At 43.0% G+C, this 19,096-nt stretch overlaps 1 protein-coding gene across 1 annotated transcript in view; it reads right to left on the bottom strand.

Moving 5' to 3' along the window:
• LOC134032181 (ecto-NOX disulfide-thiol exchanger 2-like) overlaps positions 1–19,096 on the bottom strand; it is a 108,491-nt gene that overhangs the window by 75,290 nt on the left and 14,105 nt on the right. The window contains 1 exon segment of the mRNA XM_062476044.1: positions 11,583–11,671. Within this exon segment, the coding sequence (XP_062332028.1) occupies positions 11,583–11,616 (34 nt within the window). The 5' untranslated portion in view covers positions 11,617–11,671.

The raw sequence follows: 19,096 nt of genomic DNA, 5'->3' as shown, positions 1-19,096 counted from the left end.
GGGGAGGGCTGCTTTCCAGACAGGCAGTCTCAGTAGACGCCTCAGGTCCCTGGGCCTAACTACTGAACCACAACTCTAGCCCTGCGTCTCAAATCGCATACATTTCCTTTTACTTTTATCGCATACTGCAGCTGCCCTTACAAAGTGCGTACTGTTGCATGCTGTGTCCATATACTTGGAACATACTACTTTGTCATAACATTCTGCCTTGAGCTTTGACCCTCTTGCTCAAACATACGTCAGTTTGTAGGCCAAAATGCCAATATTGTACAGAAAATGGTTGGTGCAAAACAAATAACGTTGGCGATACAACACCAGAGGAGGGCAGCCAGAGTTCTGGTTTTGTTAACGTCTATGGTTCAGTCAATGTCTGTTGCTGTGCGGAGATGGTGGGTCAGAATAGCCAGAAAAACATGTTGGCCTACATACAACAAAATGTGACCGGATGCAGTAGAACTTCCTGGTATTTTTGGCATACTGCATTTTACATCCTGATGTGTGTATTGGGACAATACACAAATATTTTTCTGGCATACTAAATAGTATGGAAGTATGGGTAGTGAGACGCACTCTTGGTACCACTCACCATGAGGACTTGTTCAATGTCAAATGGGAAGCAGATAGGTGGATAACTTCCTGCACAATCACATGACATCAACGTTAATGATAATATATCTTGTAATTTAGTGTAAAATACAATGTGGTCCATCCTGATGTAAAAACACAGAATGTGCATGATTTGTGCAAAATGTCATATTTATGCTAAATTGTGGTATGGTGACCAATTAGTCATCCAATGACAGGTATGTATATGAGATTTTTTCCATTATCAGTGCAATGCAAGCAGATGTATTTTGGTGCATCCTTAGAGGCAGCAGTGGACACAGGCACACTCAGAGATGTAGTGTCCTGCACCACTCTGGTAATCCATCATGGCCTGTGCTGTGCTACATCCAATTGTTTATCCTGGCAGTGTTGGGAAGAGGGGGAAGGGATTCCTGAGCTTCAACAAAAACTCAGTTTCACTTTATCTCTGAGAAGGCCACAGGGCAGGGAGGATGATGTACAGTACAATATCACCGCCACAGGCTTCCTCAGAGTCCCTCTCCCCACGTCCATCTAGGGCACAGGGGGGGAGACGATGAAGGCCAAACTAGAAACAGTTGCTGGTATAAACTAACCTAACACACTAAAATGACCAAGGTACTTTAATGGGGCCTCCTGCAGTGAACGGTTTAAGTTGAGTTCCTAATGTTGTGTTCAGCAGCAGGACCGATCCTTATTTCTCTGACTGAGCCTGGCACAACTTCACCCAGGGGGTCAAATGACCAGACTGAGGAAAACAGTGTGACTGATATGGAGGACAGAAGGCCTGGCTCTGACTGAGAATGGAGGTGCAGAGAGGTTCCATCACACACAGCAGTCACAGCTCCCTGGTGAGGAGTCTAATCCAGCTCCCTTCATCCTCTCCACTTCTCATACAGATTGTCAGTAGGGTTTTACACTTCAGCTCTACACCCTCAATCCTGTCCTATTCACTGTTATTACAATCAGAGCTGGGAAAGAGGCCGTCTACTCCACCAACCCTCCTGCAGCTCCTGCATTTGCTGCAGACCTGAGCCCCAATCGCAAGGCTTCCTGGAAAGCTTCCGGATCTTCAAAGTTGCTCTGACAAAGAACTCCAGTCAATCAGCTTGGGTCCTACCAGGCCCACAGTTGATCCCGAGACACCTCCACACTGCCATGCTTCCCCCTCTGATTTAGACTGGACGGTTGGCTGCTGCTGCTGCTCTCAGGGGTCACACAGTCCTACACATTCTTCAACAGCACCAATACAAGTCAGAGAAAACCCAGTCATCTCCTGAACCAGCCAGCTGGAATAGACTGGACCATCCAGCTCGCCTATCAGGCCAGCGCAGATGGTTTCTACAAGGCACAATGTGAAGACAAGATGTGAAACAGTAGCTATCACACCAGCTGCAGAGATTAAGGAATAGAGAATCCTAATTGCGTCATCTCACTGCTCAGAAATCTCTGTCTTTGTCGTTATCTTGAGAACAGGGTACTGTATGAAGTTGACATTCGGCAGGTGTGTTGCGTAGGATCCAGGGATGTGCAGTGTCGAGTGAGAAGCTGAATGGATGAGCGGTTTGCAATAAATATCTAAACAAGTTTGCTCTTTACATGTTGAGCAACTGCTGCACTAAGCGATGGAGACATGGATCACTCCAATATTGTATCCTTCCGTGTGGCAAGATATGCTCAAGAACCCACCCCATTTGTAAGATCACAGAAGCATTTTCTTCAAACAGGCACAGCACTAGTTAAAACAAAATCCACAACATCGGCTCAACAGATGGGAAAGGGCTGGGCTGTGTTGATTTCATCAAAACATGCTTTACGCTCTGGCACTTCTCAGATAGGAGGACAATTCTCTCGTAAAATGTAATTAGGCCCTGCTTAAAGTCACACATTTTTCTCATTAAGTGCTTTTAAATTGTTCTATGTGAGTTTGTTGGACTTGTTTATTTTAATATGAGAGTTACAAAAGCATGTGACGATGACTGGTGTACTGGGACTATTTGTCCAGTTAGAAAATGGTCCCATGGATGATGCACATAATATGAAAACATGCATCCTTTATCGATACCTGCTGAGACAGAAAGTTGTGCCTCTATAATTGTCATTTCCATATTTACATCTCATTCCCACTGGGAGCCAAGACAGGCGGTGAGGATAAATATGTAACTTCTTTCATCACGTGAAAAAAATGGCCTCCTCTGACAGGAAACACAACGCTGCATAAAAATAGTCCTCAGACTGCTTACCCAGCAGGACACAAAGCAGCGCATCTCTCATTATCAGGGACAGAGCAGGGTTTGGAGCAGTATCAATTATCAGTTACCCACCACTGGATACCACCACTCTAAATTAGCTACAAAGTGTTGGGAATGCCGATTTGCAGGTTCATCCACCATGAGGAGTAGTGGGAAAACAAAAACATTCTGTATAGAAGACCAGAACAGCCCTTTTCCATCAGCTACTATATAAAACCTGCTCTGTAGTGCATTTACATTTTGGGTTAGGGAATGTAAACAGACATGTTATTGCAATTCCTAATATAAAAATATATACAATTAACCCTTGTGTTATCTTCGGGTCGTTCTGACCCATCAGTCATTGTGACCCACCGTCGTATTGCGACAACTTTACCGCATACAAAAACAAAGTGAAGCATTTTCTTTTAACCGTTGGGCTGTCTCAGACCCCCCACATTGCGAAGGTTAAAAGAAAATTATTTTTATTTGGTTTTGTATTGGGTAAAATTGGGTAAACACAACGATGGTTCGTTATGAACCTTTGGGTCATGTGACCCGAAGGCAGCACGAGGGTTAATGTGGAAAAGATTTGAATAAGTAGTAGTACAAAAAAAATCACCAAAGTCACCAAAATTGATTTAAGGCAAGCTAAAAGCTACATCATCGCCAGTAACATATGTTGTTCACTTATAGAATATTGACTCCCCATATTATTCAGAAAAAAAACAAAAAACAAAAACATTAGTGGACCAAAGAGAGAATGCACCACCATAGTTTAATGAGAACTACTTTCAGAGGGGCAGTATAATTAATCCTATTACTATCTCTGCCCCATGGCAGCTAAACTGGCACATTGCCACACATTTAGGCTGCAATATGGCATGAAAGTGGCTTGTAGCCATAGCAACTTATCCTGTGTTGTGACTTCTAGAACCCTGAAAGAGCACATCTCTGTGGCCCCCAAGGCCTTCCTGAATGATCCCTAACCAGGTTACACTGACTTTGTATGTCACCTCCTTAGAATTGGTGTACACTGATGAATGTGTTCACCAACAGACTGTTGCCAGAGGTATCCACAGGCCTTTCACATGTCACGTTTCATTATGTTGCCTCTCTATTCCCCACAGTCCACAAGAGTGCCACTTATTGTTGAAATGTTAGTATGTCTGCATCTTCACAATGAAAATAAAGCTTTTCTAAAGCGACCAAATCAATTCATACTGTAGGGCCTAGGAGTTAGAAAATCCCCCTTAACCCTCGTGCTGCCTTCGGGTCACATGACCCAAAGGTTCATAACGAACCATCGTTGTGTTTACCCAATTTTACCCAATACAAAAACAAATTAAAATAATTTTCTTTTAACCTTCGCAATGTGGGGGGTCTGAGACAGCCCAACGGTTAAAAGAAAAGGCTTCACTTTGTCTTTGTATGCGGTAAATCTGTCGCAATACAACGGTGGGTCACAATGACTGATGGGTCAGAATGACCCGAAGATAACACAAGGGTTAACCTATCCTATCCTGAGGAGAATTGTGAATTTCATTCACACAGACCCTTTCAAGTTCAAACTCTCTCCGTCCCCTAAACTGATTATTTGAGTCTCCCAGTCCGAACATGATTGTGCCATTCTAAGATTGCCCACTCATTGATCTGGCCAGAAACCTTTGCTCCATCAAAGTTGCCAGTTCAAGACATTAGACTCAACTTTCAGTCACTGAATGATGCAAAGATGTCTGTGCTCCTGGACTTGTAGAGAAATGTGTGAGTTAATGAAAGAGGAGGCATGACCACTTCAATCTCCATATCATAGACCAACTACATTTACATTTAGTCATTTAGCAGACGCTCTTATTCAGAGCAACTTACAGTAAGTACAGGGACATTCCCCCGAGGCAAGTAGGGTGAAGTGGCTTGCCCAAGGACACAACGTCATTTTGCACGGCCGGGGAATTGAACCAGCAACCTTCTGATTACAAGCCCGATTCCCTAACCGCTCAGCCACCTGACTCCCAACTAGTCTTCCTCTCCTTGTGTTAATGTTCCTTCCTTCCCATACATGAATGCACTTTGTCGCTTTCATCTGAGGCCAGAAGAAACGTTTCAATTTAGGAATTCATCTTATGACATACGGGATTATAGAGCAGAGCAGAGTGAAACGCAGAAGTATGAAGTCCTCCCCTTCTTCCAATTAGAATGTAGCAGTGACATTTCGTAAATGACAATTTACACAACAGCTAGAACAGATCATCAGAGAGAAAACCCCTGCTAAACGATAACTATAGATCCATTCTAAGGAATTCATGACGAGTAAATAAAACATTAACCCTTGTGTTATCTTCGGGTCATTCTGACCCTCAGTCGTTGTGACCCACCGTCGTATTGCGACAACTTTACCGCATACAAAAACAAAGTAAAGCAATTTTGTATTTTTGTAAGCATGCGTCAGACCCCCCACATTGCGAAGGTTAAAAGAAAATTATTTTAATTTGTTTTTGTATTGGGTAAAATTGGGTAAACACAACGATGGTTCGTTATGAACCTTTGGGTCATGTGACCCGAAGGCAGCACAAGGGTTAAATTCGTTACGGGGTCCCCTTGCGTCTCTTAGGCTACAAGTTGAAGTCAACACAAGGTAAATCATAAGGCAGCAGATGGTTTATTCAGACACTCAAAGAAAAATAAAAACACGTTTAAAATACACACAAGTGTCGTCATACATTTACATAATATGGTACTACCATATTTCAGAATATAGTGATTACTCTGGATGTTACACAGCACAGTGCACTGGGTTTTCAAACAACTGTGCAACAATGTATGGTTGCGTGACGTCTCATCAATTCGACTCCGGCACATCAGTTTAAAATACAAACAGCTGGCTGCTCCACATAAGAGATAATTACACATAAGAAATGCATACTGTGTTGTCTCAATGTGTCACGTTGTTGTGGACTTGATAAAATCGTTAAATATGAATGATGAATGTCAAAAGCGCGCTCAATTGTTTCTTTGTAGAAAATGGGTAGCCCATGTCTTGGGACATCGTACAAGGGAGTGCACGTTGAAATAGACAAGTAAAATAACGAAATACGTGGAAGTTGAATCCTACCTGTATATTGCAAGAGAAACATTGTTCACGGAAGCTGCAGAACTATCTTCGTGATCGCTGACACAAAATGTTCTAAGTAAATCCTTTGAACTGAGAAGAGAAAGATCTGTTCCAGTCGGCGTCGCTCGGCAGAGATCTGCAGTGTGGGAACGGGAAAGTGGGTGGAGATGGATACTACAGTTTCTGCCTGTGGCAATATTACGCACACACACACACGTTGGTCTTGTTACATATTGGTAAAGCGGAAAAGACTACTACACAATCTCACGTGCCGGCGAAGCAAGGGATTAACCGGTAGCTACACTGTCAATCGCTTTTACGGACGGCGAGCAGTAGGTATTGTTTTTCCGCAAATTCGAAGAGCTAGTTTAGTTACTAGTGGCCAGTGGTCCTTCCACGTATTTTAACAAAAAATTGTCCGTACTTGTCAGAGGGGAGATGGAAGTTTGTGTGAAAAACTGAAAAATACTATTGTGCTCAGTGATTAGTAACCATATGCTTGATTAGTAACCAGACGCTTTGGATAAAAGCGTCTGCTAAATGAAATGAATAAATGTAACCAGTCATTATTTCCAATAAATAACCACGGTCTCGTGTTCAATTTCGGCTTTTGGCTCAAGCAAATGCGGAGCTGGGCTTTTTGTCTGACAATGCACTTCCCACACCTAAACGTAGTCAATAGTATCAAATCCATTTAATTCACTGTCATCAACTTTTTATAGATGCCATCTCTGCGTGAATTTGTAAAAACACTTATAAGAAGTCAAAAGTTAGTTGTGCAACACACGGGCTTTAAATAGGCTTTAAATATCACAGAACGTTCTATGGAAGATTATGATACAATATTGGGGGCCTCCTTCTTAGATGGCACCATCACTGTGGATGAAAGAGAGAGAGAGAGAGAGAGAGAGAGAGAGAGAGAGAGAGAGAGAGAGAGAGAGAGAGAGAGAGAGAGAGAGAGAGAGAGAGAGAGGGTGTTGAGGTATGTGCCATGGCTGTAGGCAGCTGAGCTGTTTATCCCTGCTCTCGTTAACACTCCTCAGCCTAGTGCAGTCAGTATCTGGAAGAAATATAGACTTCAACCTTCTTCATGTCACTACATAAACATAACAGGGAAACACAGTGACTGAGGGGAGCACTCATAACAAATGGCAAATGGAAAAACGGCAAATGGAAGTCTGATTTCCAATGTGAAGGCCAAACCATAACACTGTGTTTACCATGGACACAGAAATGTTCTCAGCATAGATTTTTAAACAGCTTGGATGCAATTAAAGAAATAGATGAGGTGTCTGGTTGGTGGAGCTGTAATGTTGCTTACTCAGTCTACAGAAACTTTTTCTGGATATGGATATTGTGCTGCTGCAGAATGCTACAGAAATGGCCAAAAAGGTATTATGTGATCTACGTATGTGTGTATGCTCTACATTAGACCAACATAGCTACAGTACTGTAACATGTGTAGTAGCTGTTAACTGGAATACACTTCGATTGGTAAAGTTAGGGTTGTGTTGGTAATGTGTATTTCCTTTCTTTTGAGGCATAACATCATATAAAACATACTTTTGTTTTTCAATATAATCTTTATCGGGACATCTAAACAACACAAAAAATGACAAATTAGCAATGAATGGGAAAATACAATGACTACATGTGGATTAGATCATTTTAACCAATCATTGTCTGGTCCCTATTGTATGTGTGGTCCGAGGACAGTTGTAAGCTCTGTTGAGCAGTCCTTTGACCAGTATTTGAAAGCTGACATTAACCAGTAACATCTGACAGCCCACCAACCCTCAAAATAGACGTCCTCAAACACAAGGCATGCTGGTGAAACCAGCTGGTTCAAGTGAGCAGCTTCTAAACAAGCCTCTGACAGGCTTGTATCCAGTAGTGTTGGCCTTGTGAAGGCTACTCAAGCATAGGCACACAGCAGTCTCCATATTTTCCTCACACATGTTGGTCCTAAATAAATGTTTTCCAGACTGAATTCAAATATATTGGTAAAATGGGGGGGGGGGGGGCAAAGTCTGTGCAGTCACTTATTTAAATCTCCTTAGGCCACACATGACCTCATATTTGTGATGAACAAGGTGACATACAGATTCCTGGAATTATAGGCATAGAGCAGTGCCTGTGATGCAGCTGGGGATGACAGTTTTTCTCACATTTCTCAGATCACAAATGAAATTCTCAGAAGTACTTGTTCAACCTGAACGTCACCTAGTCACTTATGCACATCATAAAAGCAATTCCTCATTCTTTTAAACTAATTGCCAATGCTCTGGTACGTTCATGCAAATGATTATGTAGCCTACACTTGTCTTCTGTTTCCTACATTATCAATTGCTTATGTCATGTTGATCAAAATGTATTATACGTGTTCTCTGTTAAATTGTCTTACCCCCACAAACACAATTCGTAAGAACATTGTTCCTGATGTGTGCCCATTTGCGGCTCGGTACATCCATGCCTCAAGAAACCGACAGAGGAGGCAGGATTAGAGTTTCGACACCAACGACTGACCAAGGATCAGGCCCAAATAATCAAGTTACAGACCCCATGCAGTACCTGTGATGCAGCTGGTGATTACAATGTTGGTTAGTTGATTTGGTGTTAGTTTAATTAATAATAATAACAATAAAACGTAATTTTATATAGTGCCTTTAAAAGTTGCATCTCAGAGTGCTTCACAAATTAATACATAGAAATACAATGCATATAAAATACAAAACGAAAATGAAATAACAAAAGTACAGTCAAATACAAAATCACATAATAACCACAGGAAGACACACACACACACAACACACACACACACACACACACACACAGATTCTTTGCATGATAGTATAGACTTCTTCCAAAGGATGCTTAGTACCGTGACTCGCTTATGGTCGGGCTGGATATGTTGAGCTGTCTCCTGTGATGCATACACTCTAAATCACCTGGGGCTATTCTTTCTCCACAGGCCCTTTAGGCAACATATCCTTCCAGCCCATCACTGAGATTTTGCTTTCTATTATTGTCTCTTCTGTATTGAATATAATTTATTAAGCCCCAAAAGTAGTGTACATTTAGTGTAGAATGCTGGACCAATGTGCCCTTTCCAATCAAACACAGGTGTCAGAACGCTGCCTGGCCAAGCCTTCAGAGAGCAAGAAAGCTGGATGATATTTAAAGGTTCTGTCAGTTTAAAGAACTGCTGTGGTATTTGGTGTCATCCATTTTGAGATCAATGAAACATACCGCTATGTCTCTGACAGGCGATACAAATGTCAGATATGAACGCTCATGGTATTTCATTAACACTGTTGCCCTCTGTAGATGGGAGGACTGCATATGAATGGGAGGACTACACAGAGAAAATAGGAAAATTCTCTCCCCCACCCTCTCTCTCCATCTCTACCCTGACTAAGTAGATTATCAACTGGACAGTAAAGGTTGAGGCAACTCCACAGTAGCCAAACAGGTCCACACCTCATTAACGGGCCTCTATGGTGCTACAGTGGGAAGACTGGGTTGTTCCTCACAGGATATGAAGCAAAATAATAGACTCTGTAGAAGAGAGGGACCATAAAAAAACAACTGTGGTGTTTTTTGTTCCAGAACCTTCTGCTGAAATGATCCTGTTTTCCTGGGGCGAGAGGACAGCTGGGAGCCTAGGCAATAGTAACATTCTGTAAATTGGATTAAATCCAAGACGATCTCTAAGGAACCCCCCCCCCTCCACACACTCACACCTCACCCCCAGCATGAATATTGATGGGAGCCAATTTTATACGGAGAGCAGAATACATCTTAACCCCTCTCTACAGCTGAAGCCCTGGTGCAGCAGGGGCTCCCCATCATCAGTCACAGCCTGCAGGTCACTGGGCTCAAATTCACCATCCACATACGCCACAAAAGGCGAGGAAACATTAGCTCTGCTCACATAGCGGATGAAATGCTTCTATTAGCACAAACTATCCTTTAAAATACAAGCGGCACTACAGGGGAGGTATGCAACGGCTTTTGGGAGCTGAACAAGCTTGCCATTGTCCCTTGGAATAAATATGCAATTTGCTTCAGACAAACTTACGCCTATTCAACATTGTTCAGACCATCTCTGCGTTTCAATGTCAAAAGTCTCTGCAAAACTTACTGGAGAAAAACAATGTGTCCATGACCGGTACCACACCACTGAAGGACTAACTGGTTCCAGGTCCTGAGGCTACATTGACGTGAAGCCAACCAAGCCATTATAATTAGACCTATTCAAACTCAAATCAGAGCTCTGCTCACACCTGAGCCTGCTCATTTCACTGTTGTTCAGAAAAGCGCACTCCAGTTTCATTACCATCATCTCTCTCATTTCAGAGCATTCCAATGCCAGTCACAACTTGAAAAGAAACTATTGAGACTGTGCCCTGCCCTCCACACCCACACGCTCCCCAATTAAGAGGTTGTGGTTCGTCAGCTGAGAGCCTCACACCTTCACTTTCCCTCCGATAATTATGCCTCTGGCATCCGAGGGCACAGAGAGGACATGGACCTCAGTCGGGATCCAATTAGTCAGGGGAGATGTGTGACGTCTTCATAATGTCAGAAACAGACTAGCGTCGACAGGTAAAGGGAAGACAGGAGGAGAAGGGACACTTCTACAAGGGACAACCAGAAGGAGAGAGAGGTGAGTATGTGCAGTGGGCAAGACAGAGGGAGATGGAGCACGCATGACAATGCGCTCGTTAAAATCTGACCCGTTGGCGTGCCCCTGGAGGTGAGGGCGACAGGAAAGAACACGCATTGCTCAAAGGAAGATCAGCAAAGAAGAAGCTCCTTTAATTTCCTCTCTCCTGAGCTCCCGCTTCTGTCTCTAATCCCACTCCATGTTCCATCCTTGTGGAAATCACTTTCTCCATTTCTTTCCTTGTTTCTTTCTCTCTTCCTATCTCTTGCCTCAAGTGCTCAAGCCTTTTAAGGGCTTCTCGTGGCACACTTTACGTCATATTATTATGTAGTATTGTAGAACATATTCATATTTTTTTTTCTCAGGGAAATCAACACGTTCTGTACATACACGGCCCTTACATGTGTTCTGTTCTAGTCTCGTGTGTCCCTCAAACAGAAGAGCACGTTTGTCTTATTTTTGCGCACATTTTAAATGAGAAAACAAATGTTCCCATTTCCTATGAGGTTTGAGTCACAGTGGAGAGGTATGCGTGTCACTGCTCTGTCTGAATCAGGCCTGTGAGCCTGGATTAGCTGAACTCGGATCAGGAGCCCTGACGGACAGAAACAAACACAGAGAGAACAGCAGGTTCCGACGCCTGCGTGAAATCAAACTAAACGAAACATGGAAAACAAAAAAAAAATCAAATGAAAGCAGTGAAGATGAAAGCCTGCGAGATCGTGCTGCATCTGAGTGTGAAGGAGACGGTGGAGGGCAGCTCCAGGGGGTTGGGCAGAGAAGAGGAGGCTCTTCTGGATGGAAGGAAACACCCCTTCTAGGGGACAGCGACAGTCTTATCAGGTGTGAAGCAGAATGTTGCCAGTAAATCCTCTTTGTGCTGTGAAATCTGGACACTCCACCTGTCGTGAGAGGACCCCTGAGGGGTTGCGGTGGTCACACACACACACACACACACACACACACAGACACACAGAGCACTCACCTGTGGCTCGGCCTGATCTGTAGTCTCTGAACATTTTGAAGTTGTGGAGCTGCTTCTTCTGATTTCCTTCCAGTCTCTTAGCAAATCTCCTGTATAGACAACAAAACAAGCAATAACTTGATCAGTTTTTGTCCATTACCTTTAATACAGTGCATCTGAGGAAAGCTTCCATTCTAATTCTGGGAACCCAGCTCATCAGCTCTATGGCCCATTCAAGGACGCCAAGAGGACTGGGTTATAAGGGCCACAATAATGGTGTTATTGTGTTGAATGAAGAAAGCAGATGACTGAAACTGAATGTAATTCATCTGTTGCTCTGAGACGCACAGCCCTCCTGCATTGTGGAGCAGCAGCTCATCTGAGCCAGGGAGAGATGGGAGGCTCAGGAGGGTACTATTGACTGTGTCATTAGCAGTCAAACCTGGAGAATAACATGAAGAAACACAAAGCTACAAGAGGCTGTGCACCGGGAACAGGCTACTGTAGTGTATTACATTAGACAGAAAGGCCTTGAGGGGCTCGTGATGACCAGAGTAATTGGCTTTCAGTTGCCATGATAATATGCATCAGTCATGCCATGCCAACACACACGCACAGAGGCCACTGAAAAGGTCGGCCCCCAGTGCTCCATCTAGTCTTCATCACTACTCCTGAATATCCTCTGGCAAGACACAAACATGGTGAATTATTCTGCATCATATTCTGAGTTTGAAAAGGTTCATGGAGTTTCAAAACAGTCTTAAGAGAACCAAATGCCCCTCTTGGTTCCTATAGGGCGGTAGAGCAGAGACGTGCATGAGACAAGTGATGTGGGTCATCATCCCCTCTTACCTGCAACTCAGAGGGGGAGGTATGTATACCTCCCACTCTCTCTCTTCTTCTTCCCTCCACACCTCAAATCTCTCCATTACATCACACTAGGGCTGGGCGATATAACAAATGTTAGCGATAATATCGCAATAATTTTGACAACAATGTAAAATTTGAAGATATTGTGAATATCGAATACTTCAAATTCAAGAATACTTTCCCCAAAAAGGAGCCGAACGTCCAATATTATATCCCCTTTTTGTCTTGTCACGTATTCCCGCGTAAGAGACGTGAGTTGGGGGAGGGCCTTTTTATTTTTACTGCCTAAATGTGCACTACACATTTTTTACTTTGTAACAATTGCTGTTCTATCTAAATTGTTTTTGTTGTTTTCTAATGGGGGCAAACGAAAATCATGTTTTTTTATTATTTAAAAGCAAATGCAAACATATCGAGATACATATTGAATATCGTACATTTTTTTGTTATATATCGCCCAGCCCTACATCACACTGAAAGGTATTGTCTGTCTTCTAAGCGGGGCTCCACAGTAGGCCATATTGGCAGCTGTGGGTGTTGAAAACTTTTAACCCCCAGACTGGGGAGTCCCAGGTCCAGCTCCGACAGGCTCAGAGCTGCTCAGCAGACCCACACGTCACAGTGAAGAATGGTGTACAGGACAGAAATAGGTGCTCTGGTGTAAAGGATTGACTGACCGGCTTCACAGTTTCTCTGGGCGCATTTCAATTGCCCAGACACCAGGAAAAGGAATAAAGACAGTTGCACAGGCTCCAAAAATACCACAGATCTACACTATTTTATAAGAGAGACACGTCTGAATAGACTAGAATTACGTGCAATGGATACTCAATGATTAACAAATCCTTCCAACCTACTGCACATGTTCAGCAGGGAAAGACAAAAAAAGGCTTCCAATAACAGGTAAAAAATAGAGAACATTGTGAACATCCCAAAGGTTTGAAAATATTAGAATATGTCCTCCCAAAGCCTCTCACAAACAACACACAATTGGTCAGCTGGGCCTTGCCTGAGACTTGAGAACATCTCAGAAAGCTGTTTTTATATTTTTGATGCTGCTACAAATGTGTGGTCTCATGTACAGCCTCCAGGCGCTGTCTAGCTTGTACTTGAGTGTTCTCTTTATTCGCACTAACAAATGTTGAGGTCATGGATGAGTTATGGTCCTGCCCTTCAAGCTGTGGTTTAAATGGGTCCTAGAATTCACTTTAAAGCTGGTTTGGCTGTAAATTGGTTTAAGTCAGGCTCAAAACAGAAGTGACGACAAACGCAGAGAAACAGTAGTTGAAGGAATGACAAGCAGGAGTCTAATTAAATAATGTAACTTCTAACTAGACGAGGCTTGCAAATGTATGACCACATCATTACAAAAGACCGAATCAAGGACTGGGTTTCATACATCTTTCACTGGGTATGGAATGCTTTTTTTGATCAAGGGGAGCCACAAAGAGGGGAGGACTGTTTCAGAAAGAATTATCACTGTTGTGCTGTATTATTACAGCACAACAGTGTTGCTCAAGAGTGCCTTTCAGATGCAGAAGGCCCACAAAGGATTTCAGAGAAGTCCAATTTTCTTCAGAAAGAAGAACTGGGCAGATGCATGCTAAGACATGGGTGAGAACACAACAGTACAATAGGCATATTCCTGTTGGGGAAGAACATCTTAAAGCGTGTTGCAAACTCTGAGGAGGTGTTATGCCTGAACTGTATGCTAGGCTAAACACAGTAGCAAACAATACAAATCACATCGTGGGATAGCTCTGAGCACTTACCACATACTTTAACATCCAGAAGCATTCTGTTTAGTGTAGGCTACTTCAATTTTGTGTAAGAAACTAATAGTGTTAGTCAGGCTAGATAGCTAGGCTTGATGAATGGTGACTGAAAGCACAGAGGCCAGAACCCGGTCTCTGTCAGAGACCAGAGGACCTCCTCGGTGAACAGTCTTATCAGAGAGAGTCAACAGGCCCACATTGTGATGGAGGAGACAGATTACACCCCAGCTCATCTCACTCCATCCATCTGTCCCTGTCGGCACCACAGGGAAACTGCAGTACGAGCCGCCAGAGAGAAACACCGGCGTAGGTCCAGCGCCAGTGTGTTACCAAGCACCGAATTAATCATACAAACTTTAACAGAGCTGATCTGTACTTCACAAGCAGCTCTCCTCCCCTTCCTGTGCTGTGTCTCTGCCTCAGCCCGCCAGGTTATCTGTGTAATGAAGTACCTCATCTCCTACACAGGGGCAACAAGAGCAGGCACCTTCAGTTGAAAATAGTAAAGATGGTAAATTTAAAGAGGGGAAACAAGGGCTGCAACAACTGCCAGAGGGCAAGGATATTTGTTTGTATAGCGTGAACAGAAATAGCCTATGTTGGCGAAACTTATTTGATTATCACATATTGAAAACGTAGCACTTATATGAACAACCCTCAGGCCTACGTCTATAGGCCTATAGTTTCATGGCTCTCAAGTTGTTTGTCAAGATATTTTCTTTCTAAGCTATTTCTGTTACCATAGTCACCAAAGACATAATTTCCCATTTGGCTCAAAATGCAGCCTTAACTTCTCAGAATTATTTGTTGTCGGTTGAAGGTGCATAACTGTCAATTCAGTGTAATGTTATTACAGCTCATACACAGTCTCGTAAAGCCTAAGGATGTATTTCCTTCTAATACTCTCTGTCATTTTGTTCCGGTGGACAAATTTGATAGCCAGCTATGGAGGTACAGTGGCATAGCGTTGTGGGGCCTCGTTGTTCTCTGCTGAAGCGCGCTGACCTTTGTCCGTTTATTGTTCACCAATGCGGTTAACCGAGTAGAACGACCAGGACCAGGTGTCTTTTCTCTGGAGATGATGAATGCTGCAAATTGCTTTTTTTTTTGCTCTGCGAGTTATTATCCTCGTGTGTCACTGTCATGGCAACAAACGGCTGAAACTAAGGGAAGGGCAGATGTCACATTAGAATATTGTGTAGTGGAGGATTTCTAAAATGGGTGAAGCCTTTCTCTGGGTCCAACAAAATAAGATAATCATTATCAAGATCCATAAGAGCACATTGGAATAAGGTTCGTTTTTCGAATGTTGATTACAGCTTTCCTGGTCAAGTAAGCTGGTTTAATATTGTAGAGAACATATAGAACTTAATGGGCCATGTCCTAGAAAGGCACTTGAAGGGTAGCACACAATACGTCCACCCAGGGCTAATCATTGTGACCGTTATTGTGATTACAATCTTGGTATTCAAAATAATGTTATGAAGTCGCTGTTTGTCTACCGTCGTTGCACGAAACAAACTGCAGCAATATCTCAAGGTTTGTTTCTGCATTAAAGTGACCAAACAAGACACAAAGTAAGCAGCATAGTCATTATTTAGGGGTCTTTAATAACCAAATGATAGACCTTGTTAAAAGAGGACGGACAGGACACACACTGCACACATCCTTCCTCCATCATTAAGTAGCCCCACGTGACTGACTATGTAGCACATCACAGTATCTGAATGCTTACGCCCACAAAATGGATATGAAAAAGGTTTTAAAAAGTCAAGTATAAAATATGTACCACAGCTGTGTAATCAGAGAGGACGAATACCTTCCTGCTTGGAACTTAGCCTATAGTGTGTACAAAAAAGAAAGCACGTAATGTCTGGAATTAAAATTTAAATTAATGAATGCAGGCTAAAATCAGAGCAGGAAACTTCTTAACGACGAGGGCAGAAGAAAACGGCTTACAAAAAGGGAAAAAATGACCTCCCTTATTTCAACCGAGATACAGAACTTTGTTTGCATTATCCCGGAACACTTCTCAGATCAATACAAAAGTCTCAACATCCCCAAAGGTGTCCTATAGAACCTTGTGTCCTAGCAGAGACTTGCTAACATGACACTACAGATGCACCTCTATTTTCTCAATCTGAAAGGTTTCATTAACATTTCAGAGGTAGCAAGGGTCACAAAATTACATTTTAGGCTGACTTCAAACGTAATAATGTTACAGAAGGCTACTCTTTTCCATTCAAATCTTCCTCTTCAAATGCTGGTGTTCATTAGCCACAGCAGGAACAGGCCTGAGGCAGGGCCTATGAATCTGTCCTGGCAACGCGGGGTCAACCCAGGTCATGTTATTACACAGCACCAGGAAGGGAGAGGAAGAAGCACCCAGTCACCAGGGGCCTGAGAGGAATGAGAAACACTTCATCCAGTTACATTAGTACTGTGACCCATTCAGCCCACCAAGGCCTCAGGGACACCAACCTGTTGATGAAATCGGACAGCCTCTTTAATGGGATTTTAGTGTTCATATATGTAGCCTATAGCCCTTTCATAAAGCCCCTCTGAAGTCCCTGCAAGGATAGATGTGTACAAAGTACACATAAGCTTTAATCTGCTGAATCTGGGCTATACAACCAATATCATTATGGCTGGATCTGGAAGATGATTGGCCAGCTGAATACAAACAGTAATCACCAAAAGCCGATAAAAAAGGGAAATCATCTTACATTCAAGAAGAGGATTATACTTTTTTTTAAGAGAAAAAAGAACAATTACCATTCTGTTAGCAAATGCTGCAACGTTTCTGTCTACTGTTTAATTAGGCTATTCCCCTACATGCTGACACAGTAATGGCAGGCTCTGTCAGGCTTCCACATGCAGGGAGACAGCAGATATGTTTAAACGCTGGCTTGGGCATCATGCTGAGAGGCAGACGCTCAAATAACAAATATCTCCCATTTTGAAACAGAGTAGCATGGAATACCCAATATAGTAGGATATTTTAGTTTAAGAACGTGGCGAGAGGGCTGTTACAATTACTCTCATAAAAGTCTGCATAGAAGGGAAAAAGTTGATCAGGTTGAGCTGAATTTACAGTCTGGAGATTGCTGGGCTGTGGAAGCATCAAGGTTAAAATGACAAATTACCTTTTCAATTAATGCAGAGCAGACTTGCCTTATTACTTAAGTCGGTATGGTTCCTAGAGGAATTGTTTAATGTAATAAACAGCTCGAGATTCTACATGTCCTAGAGGGATGGCAATGATGAAATTAACGACCCTATTAAAGCCACTTTTCCTGGATATTTGTAACGCTGCTGTTTGAGTCACAGAGGCCTTGTAGTCGGGGAAGCTTCAGCTCTCACAGAATAGCAGCTCCTAGAAGGAGCAGCTCCAAGTGAAGGTGGGCCTGTGAGAGCGCTTCCTCTCTTGTTATTTACGAGCGGGCCTGGAGCCAGTAGGCCTTGTTTAACAGCCTCCAGCCGCGTGTTTTCATTGCATCCACCGCAAATCAGCACACTGGATTGGAAACCATTCCCAGCCCTCCCTTCCTCCATCTCTCTCTCTTTCTCTCACACACACAAAGCACCAACCCAGGAGCAGATTTGGCAGGTGAGGATCCTGGCAGTGCTTGGGGATGTTGAATTTAACCCACAAAAAGAGAGAGAAAAGTAAATAAGATTTAATTACGCTGAGTTAGAAAAGCTAATCAACATTTAGAGGAATTCTTTCACACCAAACATCTGCCTTTAAATCACAAAATTAGGCTATGTTGCTGTCAAAAAGAGGTAGATAAACCTCACACATTATAGAAAAACAAAGACTACTACACAGAAAATGCACCGTTCTCTTTCCAAATCAATGCTAGCACAGACTGGCTTATGAATAGGCTCATTGCCTCCCCTCACCACTCACATTAAAGGAAGGGTCACAGTGTGCCATTGTCAATGGATGACAGGAGAGAAGTGGCGTTGACACAACTATGAGAAAAACAAAGGACCCCCCCAAAAATGTAACGCACAACTGGCCAAACGTCACCTGAACAGTGAAACAATACGGACTCCTGACTAGAGGAATAGGCTTGACCCAGAGCACTCACAGTTGTAGATTTCATCCAGCTTTCATGATGAATGGACATTCTGAATTCCCTCTCTGCCTGCACCCTGGGTGTCCTCTCCACACTGGGGCCTGAAAGCTGCCTTTGATTTGGGAGCTGATGAGCCTGTTCTGGTGTTCATTGTCAGCCTCAGCTCTGATCTTAATGGTTAATTACCTTGTTTCAACATGCACTGAGGCCTGCTCTCTCTATCTCTCTAAGGAGAGGGGTAAGCCCTTACTGAAAGCTATCGCAGACTGCTGGAAGGTATCCGTCGATAGACCTCTTGAAACGTTAATATGTCCAGGTCATAAGTGATACCATTCATAAAGAAAGATTCAGTTATTAAACCAAGAACATAGAACTCTACTTTCCCATACAGTAGTTCAAATTGTGCCTAATAATGCAAAGTGTTCAGAGGGTCCTCCCAACCACGTTTAATCTGAGACAATATGGCCTCACATTCCGAACCATAATGAAGATGACCCAAGACCATTAACAACGATTGAATTGTTACACAATTTCCTCACACACACTGCTGATGTGAATGAGGGCGTGGATTCCAAACCATTGTATGGGAAAATGTTTCAATTGTCACAGAACATCTCTCCCCACTTACCCTGTAACAGTCCTTCCCCTCTTCACAGAGCCCAGCAGTAGCTTTAAGCAAAGCATAAATAATTCATTGTTCGAAGCGGACACAATGAATACCAATTCCCCCATATTGCCAAGCTCTATCATCAAGGCTGATTGCAGAACCTGAGGTCATTAACTTCATCTGTGGCAATGTGCCTGA

Source organism: Osmerus eperlanus, chromosome 13 (genome assembly GCF_963692335.1).
Source record: "Osmerus eperlanus chromosome 13, fOsmEpe2.1, whole genome shotgun sequence".
NCBI lineage: Eukaryota > Metazoa > Chordata > Actinopteri > Osmeriformes > Osmeridae > Osmerus > Osmerus eperlanus.
This window is presented reverse-complemented; position numbering and strand designations above follow the sequence as displayed.